This window comes from Vulpes lagopus, chromosome 9, assembly GCF_018345385.1.
Source record: "Vulpes lagopus strain Blue_001 chromosome 9, ASM1834538v1, whole genome shotgun sequence".
Taxonomy (NCBI): domain Eukaryota; kingdom Metazoa; phylum Chordata; class Mammalia; order Carnivora; family Canidae; genus Vulpes; species Vulpes lagopus.
The window spans coordinates 15,987,437-16,011,434 of NC_054832.1; the positions used below are offsets into that span (position 1 = coordinate 15,987,437).

At 44.3% G+C, this 23,998-nt stretch overlaps 1 protein-coding gene across 1 annotated transcript in view; it reads right to left on the reverse strand.

Annotated features, from left to right (window-relative positions):
* Positions 1–23,998, reverse strand: part of FER1L6 (fer-1 like family member 6) — a 155,953-nt gene that overhangs the window by 41,016 nt on the left and 90,939 nt on the right. The window contains 10 exon segments of the mRNA XM_041769620.1: positions 727–858; positions 2,087–2,202; positions 3,572–3,611; positions 4,872–4,994; positions 6,660–6,886; positions 9,143–9,323; positions 10,479–10,640; positions 10,893–11,003; positions 17,068–17,217; positions 20,602–20,736. Of these exon segments, the coding sequence (XP_041625554.1) occupies positions 727–858; positions 2,087–2,202; positions 3,572–3,611; positions 4,872–4,994; positions 6,660–6,886; positions 9,143–9,323; positions 10,479–10,640; positions 10,893–11,003; positions 17,068–17,217; positions 20,602–20,736 (1,377 nt within the window).

The window sequence follows — 23,998 nt, forward strand, 5'->3', positions numbered from 1 at the left end:
CTTTACGGTGTGTCCATGAATCTGTGTTGGTACAGTAACAGCCTCCTCACAGGGCTGTTAGGGGAGGATGTAGATAGGAGCATCAGATGGGATAGTACCTTTAATACACAGGAAGCTGAGCTGGTTTTTTTTCCCCCAGTATCTCCTTCTAGCCTGACTGCAGTATTCCTATTTTCAGATGCTGCCTGTGAGTCTCAGGGAGGTCAAGTACAGGATCAGGAAGCTAGTTAGTATTACAATATCATTGAGTGGTGAATTTCAGTCCTTGTGCTATTTCCAACACACTGCCCTGCACCAAATGGCCCAGCGCACAGTTCAGAGTCAAGTGTCAACTACAGCTTTGTGATGTTGACACCACGACTCTGCTGGGATGAAGGGTTAGTGTTTGATTAGTTTAATCATCCAATTGGTAGGTCTGTACAGATCAGATCATATATTTCGTAGATCAGAGATGGGAGACGCAAATTAAAATTCAGTGATCCTTTTAGGTAACAACTCTGTCTCCTTATATCCCATCATACTGAGTTCCAACCCATTTCATTGGCCACAAACCTAATATCTCAAAAGACCAAGGCTATGCCTTGTGGGGTTCTAGACAGGCTCTTGTGTAAAGACTAGGGAATTTTCTTATATACATCCTACACTACAATCTCATTAATGGAATTGAGTCATATCTGGCATTTACAGACCAGAGAGCCAAATAAAAGGGTTAACTTTGGAACTTGCCTTAAACTTCCCTATGACTCGGTCCCCATCGAGGCCATGGTCATCCTCTGTAGACTTGCCTCTGAAGAGCCCAAAGGTTTTCACCCAGTCTTCAAAATTGTTGAATTCACTCTCGAGATCACCATCGTATATCTTTAGGGAAAAAAGAGAAGAGAGTGCTCAAAGGAAGGAAGGACCAAGAAGAATGCCAAAATTCTCAAAACCAGCCTTGATATATGCCCATCGGAAAAATCTAAGAGGCATGGTTCATTTATTTTTAGCAAAATAAGGAATATGATTGACTCAGTACCTCTAGAACTAGCTACCACTTGGAAATTCATAAAGTCTTTTGGATAAACTTTGAAGTTCCAAGAAGTATAGTTAAACCAAAATTAAAAAAAATATATATATATATATGATTATAGCTATGAGGAAACTTTTTATAGCAATTGATATCATTTGGTTGTTGGATCCAATCTATAATATTCTGAGAACATTCAAATCAATAAATGTCAATTAAGCGTCTAATTCTTAACACATATGAAGTGATGGATAATTTATTTTTATTATCATGCATATAGACATGAATTTTCCAAGTGCATAGTTATATGTGTATATATACTTGAGAAATGCAAAATCGAATTGAGTTTCAGGTTTGGTAATATAATTAAATCACTTATGCAAATTTCCTATCAAAATTACTTATCTAAATTTCTTTATGTAAGTTTCATAATCTCAATTTTCATACCCATAAATATGCCTCTAGCTAATAGCCTCTGACTAATGTTAAGATTGTGTGATGGAGCTGACTTCAGTGAGAGTTCAAACTCCAACTATTTTGGGGACACCTGGGTGGCTTTGTCAGTTAAGTAGCCAGCTCCTGATTTTGGCTCAGGTCATGATCTCAGGTCCTGGGATGAAACCCAGTGTTGGGCTCCACATTCAGCTGGGAGTCTGCCTGAGGATTCTCTTTCCCTCTGCCCCTCCCTGCACTCACACTTTCTCTTAAAAACAAATAAATATATCTTGTTTAAAAAATCAAAACTCCTGCTATTTTGATCATATTTTGAGATGCTGAGGACAAGTTCTGAGAGGTGAGCCAAGGGGAACTCATCCACTGCAAATTACTTTGCTGGATCCAGGCTAACCAATGTAAGCTCTGCCCCTTCTCAGTATGAGGACATGGAAAATAGAAAATTAGCAAGCTTCATTGTCTGGGCCTGCATGCTTGTTAAGGTTCATTTCTCTGCATCGATGATCATAATGAAGACAAAGTAAGTTTGTTCAGACAGAGGCATTACTAGGGTTGACTGAGGCACTAATAGAATCTGCCTCCAGAACTTCCACCCCATCCATGGTCAAGATGGCCGTGTCCACACACCTGTAAGACAGCCAGGTTGGGGATTTCATCTTCTTTGGGTTTCTTCTTGAGCATCTTGTCCTTCTTCTTCTTTGGCCCATCTTCTATATTTACCACCACCTCATCTGGTTTCCCCTCTGTGGATGGATAGTGGAAACTGTTAGACTCCTCAGTGTCATTCAGATGAGAAGAAACAAAGTCAAGCTCCTTGTTTCCCTCTGCTCCATCACATTTTAGGACTTTTATTTTTATTTTTTTAATAAATTAATTTTTATTGGTGTTCAATTTACCAACATACAGAAAAACCCCCAGTGCTCATCCCGTCAAGTGTCCCCCTCAGTGCCCGTCACCCATTCCCCCCCACCCCCCGCCCTCCTCCCCTTCCACCACCCCTAGTTCATTTCCCAGAGTTAGGAGTTTTATTTTCAAAAAGAAATCGTAACACTTCCCCACAGGGTTGCTACATACAGCCCTGTATAGTCTGTGTGCTACAGGATGGTAGGAGATGCAGCTCACAGAGCAATGCAATGACAGCAGACCCCCAGGGCCAGGCAATGTGCTGCCTGGGATATATAAGAATTCATTAGACTAGGCACAGAGATGGGAGGAAGGAAGTTGCCTTGTCATCCAACTAGCCAAGAACAGACCCAAGATGGACAGACTCTGAAGCTTTTAGTTGCATTTCCTCATGGATATGCTTAGGGACTTGAGATTCATCTAGTTCAGGAAACTGAGGCTCAGATATGTTAAGGGTCTTGCACCAATTCACAAATGTAGTTAGAGAGATTGCTTAGGAGTTTTCCAGCAGCCTCTAGGAAAATGCCATCTGAGACAGACCTCTAGTTCTGCTCATTTCCAGCTATGTAAACTTGAGGTAACTACTCAATCTCTTTGTACCTCTGTTTCACCATCTGCAAAGTGAAGGAAGATACTGTTGCTAATGTCATGGGGCTGGTTTTGGGATTAAGCCTGCCAATTAGGAGTGATCCAAGGAACTGAGTGCCTGGTTCTGGTTTTCCCACTTCTCACCTGAAACAGTACCGGCCACTAGTGGTCACTGTTGATTTTAGGTCAAGACCTACTGTTGGCCTGAATTGAGTTTGTGGTCACTTCAAATCCCTGGCCTCTTCCATTTGAACTTCTGCCAAGCCAGATCTACCTAATCTTATAAATCAAGTCAGGAACCTAAAATCCAGGTCACCCAAATTAAAGTTCACAACCCTGGATCTGGGCCATCATGCCATTTTCCTCCTGCTTTTGCTCTGCTCTTTCTACATTAGGCCATGAGCCAGAGGGGCAGTTCCAGCATTGAACTGGGTTCAGGAGACCTGGGATCTGGTCCCAGTCCAGCTTAAATAATCTATGTGATCTTTTTAGAATGTTGTCATGTTCGTGATATTGTTTCTCACATGGGAAATGAGGGAGCGGAGACCTAGCGTGCCTCCCACCACTTCCTTTTAGTATTTTCTCTGCCAAATGGTCTGTTTCCATGCCCAAATAACTTACCTGCATTGCTTCTTTTCTCCTTGGAATTGCTTTCTTTTTCCTTCGAGAAAAGAGGGAGATAAGATTAGGCATTGACCCTACTATGCCTCATATATGAGTCCTGACAGCCAATAGTCCCAATTCCATTATCTCAGGCTTCATCATTCTTGGAGATGCCATTTTAAAAGACTGCAAACTGTGCCCAGAAAGCCCCCAAGTGAAGCCTTGCTGATTGACCAGGGACTATCAGCAAAATGCCTTGCCCTACAGAAGAGGCGCCCATGTGTCCAAGAAAAGTGTCAGCAAGCAGCAGACTTCCCTGCCCTGTGTGCACAGCCCCCTCTTGGCCACTACCTCTCTCCCCTATTTTCCCACCTCCCCAGAGCATCACCTAGTTGGCACCATGAGTTCTATCTGCTGTCATGAAAGGTCATTGGATCTTTGGTTTGGTCCCAGGGACTGGGAGGTTAGAAGAGCAAGGGGAAAGAGCTGAACCATCACTAGGAATGGAAGTGTCCACTGCAGCAACAGGAGGGAGTTTGGAGGCAGATATCACTGTTAGGTTTGTTTCTTTAACTATATGTCAATATTCATGGCTATTCCTAGATGAAGAAGCTATGCTCTTTCCAAATGAAATAATCAGAAGAGTTTCTATTCAATTGAATGTGATGATAACATACAACTAATTTTCCCTTCCTTGTTTTACTTGAGGATGAGAAGTTTTACTAATTTCAACCACTGAGCTTTTGCCTGAATCTCTTGACTCAATTTCCAGTGGGTCTCCAGTTTTATAACTCAATCCTTTTTTTGTTTCATGTGCATGAGGCCCTGCTCTGGCAACCTGTTGATAACTCCCATTTGCTAAGGCCAACTCCTCTGCCTTTACTTTGATAGCTTCCCGTACAAACTTAGAATCCTGCTGGAGACCAGGGGCCCTTCAATCTAGATATCTCCAGGTACACCTGAAGCCCTCATTGTTATGCCCATCTATCCAGAGACACCTTTTCTCATGGATGGACCTTTCTGTGTCTGACTGGGGGGCAGATCTCTATGATGGTATGCTGAACTGAACGTCCTTCCAGCACTTACAACAGAGCCATGTCCTAGTGTCAGCTCTAGCCAGAGGGTGAGGATTTTGCAATTCTGGATCCCTGGTCCTTCCAGGATTTGAATCTTTCTGCAGTTAACAGAACAGCACCTGAGAAGGGCTTACCTATAGTAGAATCTAGAAGGGGATAATGTGAGATGGGAGGTGGTGTTGTGAAAGGTGCTGTGTTTTCTTATCAAATCCCTTGGCTGTCATAGCCAGGAAAGACTCTACCTTCTGTGCTTTCTTGAGGGAGGCATAATATTTGGACCACCAGTCAATGACGTTTTCAGCAGATTCATCTGCTATGGTTCTCTTTTTCTTTTTGGTTGACCTTCGAGTAGGTTTCCTGGCATCCTGGCAAGGGATGAGAGATGCATTATTAGTGAGGCCTCATGGATCTGCCTGCTGGTGTCTGGCTGGTTTCCTGAGGAAAGGAACACATAGATCTTTGGAAGCAGATGAGGGTATGTGCAGCTTTTGTGGCTGCAGCTCTCTGTATCATTTCAATAAATGACATGTTAGTCATCCATCCACCCATTCACTCATTTATTCAGCAAATATTTATTATTATTTAAACACACAGATGTGAGATATTGTGCCTGACACTGGGGGTGTAAGGGGAATGAGAAACAATCCCTGCATTTGGGAAGGTTAGTTCAGTAGAGAAGATAGGCAGGCTGCATGATACAGTGTGCTTTGGCAGACAAGGCATTAGTTGACAAACAATTAATATAAATTTTGTAATTCTCAGTTTCCTCAAGTGGGAGCAATCATATCTGCCTACTTCACTGTTGCAGGATTAAGTGATGTAATGTAGACAATTTCCTTTTAGCATCATTTCTGATTTGAATGGGTACAAATCAATGACACCAACAACATAAGGGATAGAGAGACAGGAGTGGCAGTGATACATGGACAACAGAGAGGAGGCATTTTGGGAGAAGACAGTGGTCCCATGACAGACTCATCATCTGTCTGCTCTCAGACATCTCTGGAGTACCTACAATGTGCCAGGCACTCTATTAAGAACAGGAGATAGAGATCTTTAAAAAATCATCTGTGATCTGATGGGGCTCACAATTTTATGGTGGTAACATACACTTAAACTGATAATTCTAACATGAAGTGGCAAATTCACTGCTGGCGGGATGCAGAGAACCCCTTGAGCCATGGAGGGCCACACTGAGCATACATAACATAGGAGTAGCCTGAGCAAATATCCATTAATCTGTCTAACTCAGAGGGCACCTGGGTGGCCCAGTTGGTTAACAGTCTACCTTTAGCTCAGGTCCTGATCTCAGGGTCCTGGGATCAAGCCCTATGTCTTGTGCTCCTTGCTCAGTGAGGAGTCTGCTTCTCCCTCTGTCCCTCCCTATTACTCCTGCTCTCTCTCTCTCTCTCTTAAATAAACAAATAAAACTCTGTATTACTCCACTTTTTATTTCAGCCTTTACCATGTGCTGGGTAGGCAATCCCTCAGGACTTTTAAAAAGTTGGCTGGTTCTTCAATGGGTTGATACACCAGGATTTTGCAATCAAATTTATGACTTAGATTCATCACATTTATGCTTTATGGATCTTTGTGTACTTGTCCATCTTGTCTTCCATAATCTCAGCTGAGGATGAGAAGTCTCATTTCTCTTTAGGCTCCAGAGAATACTTTTTTTTGTGTGTGTCTTACTTGTCCTTGTGCAAAGTAGATTCTAAATATTTGTGGGATAGATCTAAATAAAGAAACAATTGTCTTTCCAAGCTAATAAATTAAGAAGAGTTTCTGTTCAATTAAATATGACTGCCACAGTTATCTAACACTTGAATTTCATATATATATTGGCTTATCTGATTCCTCAGAAATGCTGTGAAGTGGGTATCAGTATACTCATTCTACAGATGAGGAAACTGAGTTTCAGAAACATGAAGTTGCTTGCTCATGGTCACACAGCTTAGTAGGTGGCAGGATTAGTATCTACAGCTTTCAGTGCAAAGCCTTGTGAATATGAAGGAGGATTACATTCTGACCTTAGCTTTACCACCTTTTGGTGGCTCCTGGCCTGCAGGTTTGGGTTCAGGCTCAAGCATAGGAGATGAGTCAGGGACATCAGCCATGCTGGTTAGTTGAATCTGAGCAGAGTCAGGTACCACTGTGGGAGGTGGCTCCACATCCACATAGATATGATCTGTTGATGGCTCCTGGGAGGAGCTGAGGGATCCAGAGGGCTCAGTGGCTACTGGTGAATCTGAAAGAGCTAAAATGGAAGTACATCAGGTCAGGAAACAGGGCTGCAAAACAGGGAGGTCATTTCAAACACCCAGTACTGGGAATCAGACAGATCTGGATTCAAATATGGCAAGTTCCTAACATCTCTGACCCTCATTTTCCTTATTTATAAAATGACAGCAAAAAAAAAAAAAAAAAAAAAAAAAAAAAAAAAAAAACCATCTCATTGGGAGATAAATGAGATCATGATATAAGGCAGCTGGTCCATAATCAGGAATCAATAGATGGTTGTACTTATTATTGATCCTTGAGAGCCATTTTTAAAAACTGGTCATAAGGAAAATGCATATCAAGGTTTAGAGCACAGGTCCACTGCGTGGATTGTCTTTTCCCAGTCCCAGTTAATTCAGAGAAACTTTGGAGGCTCCAGAGGTCTATGAGCTCCCAACTCCAGGCTAGACTCTGGGTACATATTACATATGCTTTTCACGAAGCAGGGATAGGTTCCTGGACTTTGTGAGATATTTGACTGGATTGTTGATTCAGTAAAAACATCATAACACTGCCCTCTCTTGCCAAGGGTCCTCTTCTCTCCATTTTGTGCTGTAGAATCCAGTACTTCGAAACATTTCCCAGCTGGGAGCCTCCATGGGTGCATGGCCTCCAGAGTTTGTTTTCAACAGCAAATTCAGCTTCATATACACTCAATAGGCATTTTCTGTGCTTAGCACAGAGATGAGAAGATCGGGGGTCAGAATAGAAAGCTCAAAAATAGACTAGGGATGTAAGCTACTTGATTTATGAAAACTCTGGCAGCACAAAACAATAGGGAAAATAGGCTCTTTAGGGGAAAAATGATGTACTCTATGGAGAAAAATGTAGTAGGATCCCTATCTTAAATCACATACAAACACAGAAAAATGGCAGATCTAAATGTAAAAGTTAAAAACATAACACTTATAGAAAAAAATACAAAACAGCATTTTTTGTGGCCAAGAATTGAGAAAGGATTTTCTAACAAAATTCTGAAAGAACAAACCATTAAGTTTAAAATTCAAATGGATACGATTACATTAAAATTAAGAATTTCTGTTCAAAGATGGGGATCACAGACAGGTTAGCAGTTATCAGACTAGGAGAAGATACAATCTACAGCATGCCTAGAAGAAAAGATAAAGAAAATTTAAAAAGAAACACATAAAAACATGGAGAAGTGATACAAGCAGGCAAATCACAGGAGGGACATCAAGATGGCACAAGCATGTGAAGAGATGTGTAAATTCAGTAGTAATCAGAGACAACCAAGCTAAAACAAAAATGAGATACTACTTTATATGCAGCAGAGTGGCAAAAACCAAAACAAAACAAAAATTCAGGAAGTTGGATAAAATCATGTGGTATGGAGGAAGAAGAAGAAGAGGGTGCTCCAGATGCTGTAATGGTAGGAATGTAAACAAGTATAGATTGGTATAGACTGGTGTAGACTGGTATGAACCAGTAAAGCTCTCTAGAGCACCCTTTAGCAATACTCAGTGGAATTGCATGTGCACATTCCCGGTGAGCCAGTATATGGCAAAGAAAATCCCTTGCAGGATTCTCCCTCTGGCAGCACTCGCAAGGATATTCCTAACAGCATCATTTGTGGAAGTGAGGAGTTGGAGGCAGTCTAGGGGTCTAACATAAAGGAAAAGGAAAAGCAAAGTGGGATAGATCAGTAGGTAGTGTACACCCAGCAATAGGGTTAGATCTAAGAGCATAGCTTTGAGCAAAAAAGTTGGAAACCAGATAAAGATTACAGTGTGTGTCATATTATATATGTCCCTGAAATGGATTGAGATTTTACAGAGAAGGGCAGTGTGGGGTCTACAGTGGGGAGGGGGCCGGGCATGGGAATGGGAAATGAGGTACGGAAGGGTGGGGGCATAAGCCAGAAGCCTTGACCAGACCAGTGATGACTGCACAGCATGAACAGAGAAGCTAACTCGGCACCTGAGATCCAAAATGGAACAAATCAAAGTTAACATCAAACAGAAAAATGTCAGCGAGTGGAGGTAGAAGGAGCTGGAGTCACATTTATGGAAGCCAACTTAGAGGAGCTGACCTGGATGTCAGTCCTAGAGTCATAGTCTGGCAGCTAAAGAAGCTGAGGGCACTGTAGCAGCAAATTCTTCAGAAAGCTCCACCTGTCTGTGGGGCACGTCTTGATGTGGGGTCCCTTAGCAGCCCCCTGCAGGCACTACAGCTTTGTAGTCTGAAGCTCCAGAATCTAGAAGATGCTTCCTACCTTGCTCAACTTGGGTTCCATCTACTTGTGAGCTGAGGGCCAGTGGCTCCTTGGATTTACACAAAAACTGCTTCAAGCAGTTGATGGTGTAGGTGCCCACCAGGGTGCTCCTCCCAAAAGCTCTCCAGTCCACCACACAGATGCTCAGAGGTGGGTGTAGAAGCTCATTCTCAGGCAGCTCCTAGGAGGAGAGACCAGGGTGAAGTAGGGAGCGCTGCCTGGGCTGAGCCCAGCTGCTGGCGCCCTGCTGACCTGTTCAGGGGCAGGATCAAAGCAAGCCAGGCGTCCATCCCCCCTCTGCCCCTGCCTTGTCATTCTGTCCCTCCAGGTCACCCCTGCAGCTGGCCAGAAGTCTGGAGCTTTGCCTTCTTAGCCAGGGAATCATTACCCATTATATGAGGAGGTCACAAACAAGTCATCCCAGGTGTAACTTGAAGAAAAAAACACACACACACACACACAGACTGCCCAACTCTTTATGGCAATAGTCTTCAATATTATTTTGTCATTATTTACCAGAACTCTCAACTCAAGTGAACGATGACCCAGGTCCATGATAGAAAACAGATGAGAGTGGATACATTAAAAGTGGGACTGAGGGTAAGGGGCCAGTGCCCTCCCTCTTGTATCCTCTGGTGACCCCAGAAGCTCAGCAATGCCCAGTGTGAAAGGTTTGCAAACACCGTGCACTTTCTCTAATTCCACTCTCTGCTAATTTAGATGTGTCCATTGGAGCTGATTGTGTTGTGCAAAGTAAACTTTCTTCACAGTTAGTTCAAGGTAAAAGCACAAAATGTGTGTTGAAATAAACAGAAGCTCGGGCATCAAAATACATTACTTTAGAAGCATAAGTTCGCATGCAAACCACTGACATGCTACATACAAATAATTCAAAAAAAATCTACTAATATACGTTTCATTAAGGAATCTTCTAGGCCAGTGGTTCACAAACTTTAGCATGCATCAGAGTCACCGGAGAGCTTTGTTAAGCCAGAAGGGTCTGGGCCCCAACCCCTAGCACTTTCTGATTGGGCAGAACTGGGGCAGGACCTGAGAATCTGCATTTCTAACAAGTTCCCAGGGGATGCACACTTTGGGAACCACTGTCAACCTGCTTTGATTTACTGAACCTTTAAAAGCAAAACGACACAACAGCAATAACAAAAATCTATATCCTATTCTGAGATTCTTGCTTCTCACTAAATTAGACTGTTCTCCCTTGTAGGTGGTAGACACCCAAACTCCAAAGCATCTCATCAAAGCCAAGTTAATGAAGGAGAGGGTCCCACTTGTGGAAATGAAGGGAATGAGTGGGCAGGAGAAGGAGAGGCTGTACCACTTCGAAAGCGTCTGCCTGGACGCTGAAGTTTGGGTTGTTCTTGTAGCTCTGGATCACGCAGGACTTGACTCCTCGTCCCCCACACTCTATGAGGACCTGAGGGCGATCCACAGAGAGTAGCTGCACCTTCTTCATTTCTCGGACTCCCCAGAACAGGACCTGACAAGAGGACCAGCAGAGCTGTCACTTAGAGACCCCCGGAAGAGCTGGCATGCAGGCCCTGCCCTGGGCATGGGAAGCCAGATGTGCTACCTGGGAACTAAAGTACGTTCTTACAGCTTCTAGAGGGCCCCATCCTATCAGCTATGCCTCATATCCACCCCACAATCCCCTCAGACAAGGCAGGCAGGTACAGCAGTGCATCACTGCCCTTAGCCCCAAAGAACAACTCAGTCCTCCCCTGCACCATACCTCCACTCGGTATTTACTCAGCACAGGCCGGATGCTGGCGGGAACTGGGTAGATCTGGGCGACATCTGGTGGATCAACGGGAGGGAGCCCTTGCAGCCCAGATGAAGGGACCTACCACACAGAACAATTGCTGGTTAGAAGGTTGGAGAGAGGCGAGGAAGACCAGCGCTGCCACACAACCACCTCGTCCACGTGACCCCAACTTAACAAAAGTAATGTTTCCAGCTTAAAGTATAGACAAGACAGTATCTTTTACCACACTTAATTATTTACTCATTGACAAATATTTATTCATTGACATCTTCACAGGGGTAGCCAATTAGTGACCTCTTACAATGTGCCATGAAGTTAATAGGTTAATAAGTTTTCGATAAGCTCATGATACAGAGGGGAGAAGAAAAGACAAGCGTGTCCTCAGGAGCTGATGGAATAACACTAGAATGACAGACAGCACAGGGGTGGAGAAGGGCTCTGGTCCGCTTCTGAGCTCTGAGACTTGGCTACACCCCCCCATTACTCAAGTCTATGGAAGAGATTCCTATTTAGTCAAGAAGAGACTACATCTTCATCAGTGAAACAGGAATAAAGACTTTTGAAGACAGACCTCAGGATGAAAAGGCATCTTTTCCTGTACATCTGAAGATACAGAAGCTGTAGGAGGATAATCCCCATGCTTCACTGTGATCTCACACAAAAGGCTTGCCAAGTCTATGAAGGCCACCCCATATTGCCTTCCAAACCTGGCTCCATGGCTATGTCTTCCAAAAAGCTGTCCCTGATTTGAAGGGATCCAGTCACTGTGGTGATTCTCCTACCCTTCAGTTCTTGGAATGCAGTGTGTCTTCTGTGGAAGCTTTGTGCAGAAATTAGTGAACTGAGCCTGGAATCCAGGCCCCGCTTTGTGGCCCTTCCCCTCCCTAGGCCTCAGATATTGGGCCAGATGGCCCTCCAAGCCCCTTGAGAGCCAGATGCACTGGGCATGTTCATTTGACTTGGCCAAGAGGAAGCCTCTGTTTACTTCATTCCATCCTCTAAGCCCCTGAAGCAGTGCTCCACATCCAGTGGGTCCTTGATAAATGTTTATTGACTGACAGAAACATTAGTTCCATATGCTCAAAAAAGCTTAATTGCTCATCAAAACAGACAAAGCACAAACACATCACCATTTCTTCTTCACAGGCATATTCTAGCTGGCAACAGCAGATGTGGTTAAGCTAATTATAAGAAAGCTCAGACAAAGAAGACAGCAGACACTGTAGGCGCCAAGAAGGCTGGAGACAATGAAGCTGCAGAACCAGACCAGATAAAGGTGCTGGAAGCCATGAGGACACCCGCCCAGTACCGCCCAACCTAAGTGATTCAGCCTGCAAAACCTCACCTCCCTGGGAAAGCTGTGTTTCTTCAGCTCTGGAGGGAAAGCCACAAAACAGCTGTGGTGGTGGCAGAGGATGGTGCCCCTGCCTGGGCTTTTATAAAAGTACTGCATGGTGTATAGTTTACAAGGTGCGTGGGGCCAGAGGAAGGTTAAAGAATGGTTACAAAGGCAGGATGGTAAGCATCAGAGGTGGGTTGAATAGGCTGATCCAAAAGCTGATTGCTCTAATATCCCAGTGGAGATAATATATTGGAACCTCAAAAGAGGTCCAGATGCAGGGCTAGGATGAGGACGCAGTCTGCAAAATTTAGGGAGGTACCACTCTCAGGGTCATGTATGACCTTGGTCCCAACCCTGCCCATCTGAAAAGTCACTGCTGCTCAGAAGACTTTCTGTATCCTCTGTGTGCCTTAGCTCATCATATATACTTGCGTTACCCAACCCCCTTCTTTGGTGCCATGGGTAGCACAACCCAGAGCCCCATCGCTTGTTGGCTGTGTGAACTTGGAAAAGTCGCCCAGTGTCTCTGAGCCTCAGTTCTGTCATTAGTAAAGTGAAGATCATGATATCTAATTCATGGATTGCTGTGAAGAATGGCTGAGGCAGCATGCAAGGCACCAGGCACACCTTCCAACACATGTAAGTTCCCTAGGAGTATGGGTCAACTGGAAACAACAAAGGTGTAAACTCGGCTTCACGCCGTCTTAATCTTGGATTCAGGTGATCTAGGATTACTAGTGCCCCAGACTACCTCAGAAACAAATTTAAATCCTCTTGCAAGGAAAGTATTATCACTCTACACTCAGATTTTCTCTACATATCTTTGTGAATGAATGAGGCGTGTTTGAAGATATTGTACTGAGAGTCTACTATATGTTTATTATTGGCTTCCATGTGTGAATGGAGATGAATCTCCACTTCCAATCCATTTCCTAATCTGTGGACTCTACCAGAATCTTCCTTTTTCATGGCTACACTCTTGATACAAGTCCCCAGTTCTCCAATGGGGATTCCCTGAAGAGCTTCTCAGTTGGCCTCCTTGTTTTCCCCTGCGCCCCTTCAGAACATACTCAATCTAGCATCCATAGTTTTCAACATAAATCAGACATTAGGCTCAAAATCTTCTCTTGGTTTCTCATTTTTTATAGAATAAAAGTCAAACTCCTTACAAACTCCTTACACAATCTTTAGGGGCTGGCATTTGCTGCTCCCTCTCCATTGAATGCTCTTTGCCCAGATACCTGCATGGCCCACTAGTTCCTCCTCTTCAGGTCTTGACTTGAGTATCACTTTCTCAGTGAGACCTCAGTGGATGCCTAAAATTTCAAACTTTCTCCTCCCCCAACACACACATGTCCACTCCACGCCTCATGGTGCATTACCTTTTCTTCTTAGCATTTATCATAATGCTGCTGTTACATTATAATTTATGTAGTACCCTACATTATCTCCCCTTCCCTGAGAGCAGGTAGTTTTGCCTGTTTTATTCACTGATGAATTATTAAGAACATGCCTGACACAAAGCAGATACTCTTTAATATTTGTTTGATTGCATGAATGAATGAGTGAAATAGTCTTGCCTTCAAAAAACTTACAAGTCAATGGGCATAAGCCTGTAAACAATTGACCTTACTGCAGCCAGAATTAAAAAGAAAAAAAGGTAATGTGCTATAGGATGGAAGAAGAGAAAACATTTCATTTAACCAAAGTGAGGGTTGGGAGAGCTTCTTGGAGGAGGCATCTCTTGTTCTGAACTTTGATGATGGCCATTATCCTAGACAGGTAAGTGCAGCATGGAGGTTGGGATGGGTGCAGTGGGGAGACATTTCAGAATGGGCTAATGCAGGACTAAAAGCAGAGTTGCACATCTATGTGGTGAAGTCAGGAAACCTGGAGCAGGCTGGCACACACAGGCCAGAGAGTGTGCAGAGTAATATGAGGAAATATGAGGCTGAAGAAGCAGTCTGAAGAGGAGTTTTTAGGAGAGCTTGGATGCTAAGCTGCAGAAATCTGACATTCTCCTATGAGCTAGGCTTTCTTTTCATGAGATGTGAAAATCACACACACAAAAAGTTTCATAGTCACAACATTTGGGAAATTTCAGATCTCCTCAGGGTGTTGACCATGGTAGTGGGCATTCCAAGTCCTCAGGAGGGATATAATATGAGGCATTTCTCAAACGTTCTCTTCATTGTATCTAGAGAGACTGTATTTGCTGTTCCACAAAATAGACTTTGAGACATGTTTCTGGAGGTAAGAAGTGGGGAGCCATTGATGATTTCTGAAGAGGAGAGTGGAACAGGCCAACCTGTCACCTGGAAGGAATGTAGAGGATGATGTGAACAAGAAAAGGATAAGAAGTTAGAAGACCAGGAAACATGAAGAGAAGAGTTACATGGCAGCTGGGAAGATGGTAACCGTTCACGGACAGGCTTGGTTTGGCCAAGAGTGCGGCCCCAGAGGGAAGAATTAAATCTGAGTCTGAGTTGTCAAGGCAGAGAACAGTGGCGAATAGTGGGGCCATGTGCTAGGACTGCGCAGATAGGTGGCTGCTGGCTTGGGTAGGGGAGGGAAGTGGAGCCAGTGCATTCAGGCTAGACATGGAAAAGCCGAGTTACCAATCTTTCCTGAGACAGGGAAGCATTTCAGTAATGAAAGTGGAAAGGCTGAAGCAAACCACCCACAGATGAAAACTGAGAGCAGCTGGTGACAAATGAAGGCATTTTCCAGCTCGTCTTCTCAGCACGTACGAAATCCACATACTAAGATTGTCACGCTGATGATCAAATTATTTTTTGAACAAGCAATCAAATGAGAAGTCCTAATGAAACCCTAATGAATTGGATCTCCTAGGCTGCTCACCTCTGACAATTAATGCAGCTGTCAGGAAGTAGCAGGATCTCCCCCTCCCCTCTACCCCAGACCCTCAGCTCAGCAGTGGAGGGAGGGAAGACTGGAGGGGGGACTGTAGGCTTAGTGGGAGGAAGGGGGGCCTCTCAGCTTGAATGAAGGGAGGGGAGACACTCAGCATGAAGGGAGGGAGCGAGAGGAAAGGGGGCCCTCAGCATGGAGGGAGGGAAGACCATGGAACCCAGAGAGCATCCTTCAGGAAGCCTGTAAGTACCAGTCACCCAGCCCCTCATGGAGGGATTAGGGGATTCAGGCTCAGAGCAGAACAAGCAGCTTCCAGTCCTTAAAAAGCAGCTGACTGAATCCCAGTCAGTTAACCTGAGCCTCCGCTTCTTGACACGTGAAATGGGGGCTTTGCACCAGATCTAGTTTTCCCAAGCAGCCGATCCTCTGCCACTTTTACCACGTGTTACTATCCAGTGAACATTTTCATGAGGCATCATTTTGCTTTGAAAAAGGGAACTTTGTGTTGCTAAGTTAAAAAGAACCACTTGCCACAAATGAAAAGCAACTTTAAAAAGGAAACCAATGAAAACAAAACAGGTTATTGTAATATATAACGTGAAGCATTTCTTAAACTTTCCTTGCACTGTATTTGGACTGGTGTTCCAAGAAGCACACTTTGGGAAATGTTCCTATCGGTAACATTCATCTTTTTAAAAGGCACTTTCAGGTGTTCCCTGCCCCATTATACTTTCCAGCCTCTCAGCAATCAAGGAGTCCATCAGTATAGCCAGATTCTAGGCCCTGACCTGCCATGTTAAGCAAGTCTTTACCTCTCTATTACCAGCTCAATTTCTTCACGTGAAATAAATAGGTGGGACTAGACATTTTGCTTTAATATTCTGTGGCAACTACTACTAATAAAATAGGTGGTATTTGTTGAGCATTAATTCCATGCCAGTCACTTTCAGTAGACTGATCATCATCCCCGTTTTGCAGGTGAAACAAAGAGATTAAGTAGCTTACCCAAGGTCACACACTATTCCATGGTGGAAATGAGATCCATACCCATGGGATCTGACTCTATCACCTTTCCTCTCCCTGGTCTCTATGTGTGAGGAGTACTTGCTTTATAGTTTTTCTACCAAGTGAATTTTTAAAAATGGGATTTCTGAAAAACAGGCTTACCTCTAGAGGAATTGGTCAGACCCAAGGGTAAGAGCCACCTGCCTCAATGAATGCAATGGTCTCTGATAGAGGCCCTACCCTGGTCACTTCTTTTCCAGGTCTTCTCCATGTCCCATTTGGTTTTCCATTGGGCAGTCAGACCTAAGAATCTCAGCTTCCCTCCCCAGTATCCTGCCTCTGCTTTCTGGAAAAGTCTTCCAAAGCACATGTTCATAAATTCCCCTATGTCTTAGTGGGACTGATTAAGAGTTCCCTGTCCTCAGGAAACTATGTGATGCAGTGTAAGAAGCAAGAGGCTTTAAAGGTCTCAGTTCAGCTCTTAGCTGCATGATGAGTTTGGCCAGTCAACTGCGACAATCCTGGGCTTATATTCTGGAAAATGGGACTCATAATACCTCAACAGGGTTGAGGGAAGTCTATGTGATGAAAGTTATGTGAGGCAGCAATCATCACATGCGGTGAGTGCCCACAGGTTTGCTCCCTTCTTCCCCCTTATTCTCTCATGGTCTGTATGAGCTCCAGGACTTGCATATAGGGCTGCTCGAGCAGTGCTGGCCAAATCCATAAGGATGTTTCATCCTGGGACTCTGACCTATAGGGGCTCTAGATATAGCCTGTATTACCTGAACTCTTAAGTGGCAGTTCCCAGATCCCAAGAAGGAGACACTTTCAGACCCAGGACCAGTGATCTAGCACAGCTTCTCTGGCCAGGAAGACAAAGTAGATTTCCAGTGCAGATGACACTTTCAGTTCACATACCTGTAACAGTTCAAATACAGCAAGGAGGTCCCCTCCAGAGAGGCTTCCACAAAAGATGGGGTGATAGCACAGTCTGGGTGGCTCATAGTCCTGGTCAGCTAGTTTCACAACAGGAGCAGCCACTGTGGCACCCAAATATTCTGGCTTCCCCTAAGGCAGAAAAGAAAGGAATTTGTCCCTGATGGTTACCTACCTAGTTCTGACCTGCATCAATGCACTTTTAAAAAACTGTCAGCCTCAGTGTCTCCCGCTTGCTACTAAGTCACTCTCTTCTTCCGCCAAGAACCTTTTATCCCTTACCAAGAGGCCAGGAGGTCAGGGGAATCCATTTGGGCTCCCAGGGAAAACTTCTGGGCACAAGGCTCTTAGGGATTATCTCTCTTCTTAACAAAGGGGGCTCAGTGGATTAAGTTAAATAATCATCTAGGTAAACTTGAAGGGGAAAAGAAGAAATAGGTGGCACCAAACATTCCAAAAGCTCTCCAGGGCAGAATACCACTGTGGTCAGGAACACGAGCTTTGGAGTCCAGGCAAACCCTGAGTCCATGAGCTACTTTCTAACTCTATGGCCCTGGGCCATTTACTCAACTTTTTTGAGTCTCACGCCTTAAAAGGGATTCAAAATAATACCTGTAAATGGGGCTGTGAAGATTGACTTAATAGTATATGGGCTTTGCACAGTGACTGGTATACAGTGAGTGCTCAATACGTGGTAAGATGATAATGATGACGATGATGGTGATAAAGGTCAGTATATTCAAGTGATAGAGCAGTTCTGCCCATTTTTCTTGGTAATAAGAGGCCATTGAAGCATTTTTGTATGTATGTATGTATGTGGGCCTCGAGATTTTTTAGGAACTATGGGAGGGCACCATGTCCTTCCTCCAGGAGCAGCATAGGGCTAGAGCATGGGGCTGCCTTGCTATTTATCTCAGGAATGGCTGGAATGTAAACTCCATGTAGCAGCATTGCCTGTTTTACTCACTGCTGTGTCCCCCAGCACAGGGCAGACACTCATTACATTTATTGAGTGAAAGCTGTTGGATTAATGACTTTGAAGGGACAGGGACAGCACCCGCATTCAGCACAGGACTTCCGCTGCTCTGTTTCATTCCCTTGGGACTCAAACCAGCACTAGCATTCCTGGCTGTAGTAAGAAACTTGGTTGAGGGGGAAATGGGGTTTAGTTTAAACTAATGATTATTTGATGATTTTATGATTATTTTAGATGATTATTTTGACTTTAAAACAAACAAATCTGCCTACTTGTATCCACTGGTGGGTTCAGAACTGTCCCTCGTAGGATGGAGTTATGGCAACTGGATGCAAGTGGTCTGCTATTTCATCCATGACCCTAACTGGGAATAATTAAGTAAAATTGCCTTGGAACAAAAGAGCAAACTTAAACCTGAGCTAATTTGCCAAATAAAAACACATTGCTTAGAGGAGCAGCGAGCCCTAATGAGGGTACAAGCCACTGGGTGATGAGAGAAAGTTTTAGACTGGAGGCACATTCTGGCAGAGTTGGAATGTAATCATCTGATCACCACTAGAAGGCTGTGGGCCTGGGTGTAGCTGCAGCCCACAGGTGTAAACAGAACCTTCTACATGTCTACGTGTATCTCTCCAGGAAGAAAATACACTTTTCATATATATTTTTTCTATTTTTTCTCTCCTACATTTTCTTTTGGTTTTGAGGTAAAAATGTAGGCTTTGTTTTTCTGTGAAGGGTCTGGTTCAGGTGGGGCCCAGGAGGGCAATCATAGAATGGAGATCAGATCAAGAAGGGGTCCGAAAAGCAAAGGGACAGCAAAGGGAAATCCACGTAGCACAGTAGGTTGGTTTAGGAGTTGGCAAACATGCTTGATTATGGTTACTGATTTTCAAATTAAAAACATACTTAGGACTGGAATCACATTGTTTCATTTTGTTTTTAAAGATTTTTATTTATTTATTCATGAGAGACACACACAGAGAGGCAGAGACATAGGCAGAGGGAAAAGCAGGCTCCCTCTGGGGAGCCTGATGCGGAACTCGATCCCAGGACCCTGGGACCACGCCCTGAGCTGAGGGCAAACTCTCAACCACTGAGCCACCCAGGCGCCCCTGGAATTGTGTTGTTAGCAACAAAATTGAAAAGGTATCGATTTTGTGGCTGTCTATACAGAAAATCTATACTATATTCGTAAGAGTAGAACTCGTGTTCCATAAATATATACAATTTACAGCTGGAAGAATAAGGTACAGAGAAAGTGACATGGAAAAACAGAATGTGTGTGTCTAAAGGGGTATAGCCATACCAGCTACTCCCACATTTGCAGGAAAGGATGGACACAAGAGGCTAGGTTCAAGTTCTGGCTCAGCCTCCTGCTACCTGTGACCTTAAACAAGGCATTTGACTTTCCTGGGTCTCTGGTTCCTTCTCCAGGAAGCAAGAAGCGTTCATACTCTTCAAGGTCCCTGCTCATCCTCTACAATTCTCCCATGCTCATTTCCTCCTGACCTTGCACCAAGAGCAGAGCTGCCAGCATGCTTGAGGAGGTGAAGAGACATAGGAAGGCTTCCTGGAACAACTGTTGTTCTTAATATTTCTGTGCTTTGTCAACTTCCCAAGGGGGCCATGACATCAAAGAAAAGAAATAAGCCTTTGCCTCTTATCTGAGACTTTTTTTTAATTTAAAAGAGAAGAAAAATAAAATAAAAAAAGAAGGCTTGTCTTAGTAATTAAAAAAAAAAAAATCCTCCGGTAAGCTTTTGAATCTACTTAGTATGGAACACAAACATCGCTGGAGAGGAAATTTTTGGTTAACATCATAACAGAAATGGGATGGAGACAAATGTGTTGTTGCTGGGCTTGGAATCAAATCCAAGAGGAAAAAGAGACCCAGCTACAAGGGTCTCTGAACTGGTGACAGTCCCCAACCAGTTCTCTCCCTGCAAGTGAGGTCAGTAAACACCTGCAGTTTTCAGGAGGCCTGGACATTTTTTTGAATATTTTATTTATTTACTTTAGAGAGAGACAAAGAGACAGAGAGAGAGGAGAGCACAAGCAGGGGGAGGGACAGAGGGAGAAGCAGACTTCCTGCTGAGCAGGGAGCCCAATTCAGGACTGGATCCCAGGACCCTAAGATCATGACCTGAGCCAAAGGCAGACCCTCAACGTACAGACCCACCCAGGCACCCTGAGGCCTGGACATACTTATTGAGCATTTTCACTGAGCAGCAATAGGGACATAGCTGGAGGTTGGGTACAGCTGCAGGTGACTTCATACAAGTATCTTATTCCTGAAGAAGCATGTATGGACTGAAGTTTTGCGGCCAGGATCCTATTCTCAGTGCAATCGAATGGGAAATCTAAGTGAAAAAGCCCTTAGTAAAGCAAATGACCACCACCCATTTTCCTGGTTCTGTAATTCATTGTTTTCCCAGGTCAGAATGGCTTGTGGGCACCTGTAGGTCCTGAGCAGTCACAGGCTGGCTAGACAAAGGAGGTCAATGGGCTGCAGTCCAGTCAGCACCTCCTGGGACACTCACCACTGCGTCACTGTCATAGAGCTCCACCACCACTGAAGGCGGGGACTCTGCTAGCTCTTTCTGGTCTCCATGCAATACCAGGTCATTGAACAGCAGCATCTGGTTCCAAGTAGGGGAGAGGGTCTGGGAAATGACCTGGAAGGTGAGGCCAAAAGAAAAGCAAAAGATCATTGGAGAGGGCTGGAGGGGGAGGGGTACATTCACTCAACAGTTCCTGATGGAGGACGAAGAGAACCCACTCCAGTCATCCCCCTTCAGTCATTTAACATCCAAGCCACAGCATGCTAGATGCTAGGGGTTGCAGATTCCTTGTCCTGAAGAGCTTACATAGGTTCCTATGTTGAGTAGAGCCCTCTGTAATGATTAACATCTTATTTGCATACCTAATTTCCACTCAAGCCTCCCAGAAGGGCTGTGCTGGTAATGCAAGCTACCCTTTGTTGAGCACTGTATACCAGCTGTCGCACTTTGCGGTCTCCTTCAAACTTCACAACCACTCTGAGAGGTGGACAGTTACCTGCTCATGTATTATAGATCAGGAAACCAGGGCTCACTTATCTGGAGCCAGCAAGTGGCTGAACTGGGACTCAACTTGAATCTTCTGGTGCCAAAGCCTAGGCTGCTAACTTCATCCACTCTCACCAAGTAGATGCTAATATTTTATGGAAGGGCACACTGAGGATGAGGAAGATCTAGTGGCTCTTCACGTATGAACAAATAAAATTTTGTCATTAAATACTCAAAAGTGGGATTTAACTCTAATATTCCTTCTATGGAATTCCACTGTTCTGTGGATATTTATTTGACTGCGTTGAACTAATCAGAGTCTCCAAACTAACCTTCACCATTTTGCATGACATCTTTTTCTCTGCGATAGCAGACTGTGACGTTGGCTATTGGCTGTGTCCATCACACAGATGGATAAGCCAAAGAACCGAGGACAACAGTCTGCATTATTGGTTTAGAACCATGAGTGTTTCACCTGGAAGTGGTTCACAGCCCCTCTGTCAGGCCATTCAATGGCTACACTCAGAAGGGGGCATGTCTTGCCTCCTCTAGTCTAGTCAATTAGATGTTTGGACATCTGCCAGTTTCACAGAGCTGAACACTGGGGTTGTCTGCAGGATGGGTGGATTCTGTACCTGGCACGAAACTGGCCTGTCAATGTGTGAGGCTACTCCTGGAAAGAGGCCACAGAGTCACATTTCCCTCTCTTCCAGGCTGTGCAGACAAATGGGTGATGTCACAGCACAGAGGGTGCTGGGCCATGGGGAATTTCCACACCCCCTCTGAACTACACCCTTGCTTCTCACTCTGCATGCGGGATGGGGGGAGGTGGTCAGAGAGGGATCCAGCCTGGACCTACTTCCTGGACTTCAAAGAACAAATCAAAATGGCATCTAGGAGTTTTACGTCAGGAGGCATCTCTAGTCACACCATTAAACCATTAGCACTGTGGTCAGGAGAGAATTTTTTATTGTTTTTCTTCATATGAGTCGTAAAAATACTATGCGTTTCACCATTTCCTTCCTTTTTTTAATAATAAATTTATTTTTTATTGGTGTTCAATTTGCCAACATACAGACTAACACCCAGTGCTCATCCCGTCAAGTGTCCTCCTCAGTGCCCACCACCCAGTCACCCCCACCCCCCGCCCTCCTCCCCTTCCACCACCCCTAGTTCGTTTCCCAGAGTTAGGAGTCTTTATGTTCTGTCTCCCTTTCTGATATTTCCTACCCATTTCTTCTCCCTTCCCTTCTATTCCCTTTCACTATTATTTATATTCCCCAAATGTATGAGAACATATAATGTTTGTCCTTCTCCAACTGACTCATTTCACTTCCTTTCTTGCTTTTTGCTTTTAGAGTACTTCGTGCTTCAGACACAGTGATGTTTTTGACACGAATCTCAGAAAAAAATTTTTTTGAACTTTTTGGACAGGAAGAAAATGGCTTCAACCAACTTACAAACAGGAGTTACGTAGTTGCATTGAAAAATTACCCTAGGTGGGTGTCTGACATCACAAAGAAACATGGGTTTTTACGTTGGTTTTAAAAATAGAAATGTGAAGTCTTTCACAGTATGCATGCGACACATAATACCAAAGCGATTTATGATCCTCACAGCATCTTTCATATAGAAATATTCTGATGGCTTTCTTGACACCTTGGGCTATAAATACCACTTAATAATATTCCAGATGCCGGCATTCATCTACTCAACATATATTTCTTAGCACATTCAACAAACAATGTGCTAGGCATGGTATTAGACACCCACACAGGCATGCTCAATCACTATTTGCAAGAATAAATGAATGATATTGGCCTGTCCTCAGAGTTGCTTCCATGAGTATAAAGGCCCTGTGGCCACCTTCACTAAAGGTGAAGGTACTAAAAGGCTCACCCAAACAAAAATACATTCTCGCACTTCTCTGCCAAAGTGTTCATGACTAGCTTCTCCTCTTCAGGGCTTCCTTGAGGAGTTTGCATTTTGACTGTGTTTGCTGCCATCTGGGAGATTCTGGTAGTACTTAGCTGACACTTTGAAGAAGGAATGAGATACTATGGATGGAGCATGGCTTTTGAATCATATATCCCTGGGATAGAACTTTAGTTCCATCACCTGCCTCAACTTGGGCAGGTGATTTAACCCCTGTGAACCATCGCTTCCCTCATGTAAATGGGGTTAGTGCCAATGTTGTAGAGTTGTGATGATCACTGTCTGAGATAAAATGTATTAAGTGCCTAGTACACAGTCAGTGCTCAGTAAGTGCTTGTTGTCCACCTGACTCCACCCCCGCCACACTATTTATCAGTAAGCAGATACTGAACATCTCCCACATGCAGTCTGTGTATTGGGTACTCTTGTCTAATAGGAGACAGTCTGTGTCTTCAGGACTCTGATTCCTTAAAACATCAGCTTCTGCACTGTCCCCACCCCCACCCCCCGTGATGTCCTCTCCTGTCCTCTAAAGCTCCTCTCAGCCACTCGTTCCCTTTGCCCTTTTGTCTCCAAAGCCTTTCTCTTTGAGGAGCTGTCTCCCTTTCCCTTGTTCCTTTGGTCACCAGAATAACTGGATTCCCCTTCTGAGATATTTCAGATCATGATGTCACTTTAAAAAGGACTGGCTGCAGGACCAACCCTGCTAAGACTCTTTCTCTGTGCTCCATGTGGTTGGTTCAGGCAGGTGCTACCAGGTGAACAGTGGAGCTCAAACATGATCGCAGGGACCCCAGGCTCAGCTTTCCTCATCATGAGGAGTGTGAAGGTAGGGCATATCCCACACATGCTCCGAGGCAGCACAGCACTGAAACAGCAGGGAAATCAGAAACTTTGCTTACCAAAAGGGAAGCAGAGTAGTTAAGCAAAGTGGCTTTGGAACTGGACCAACGTG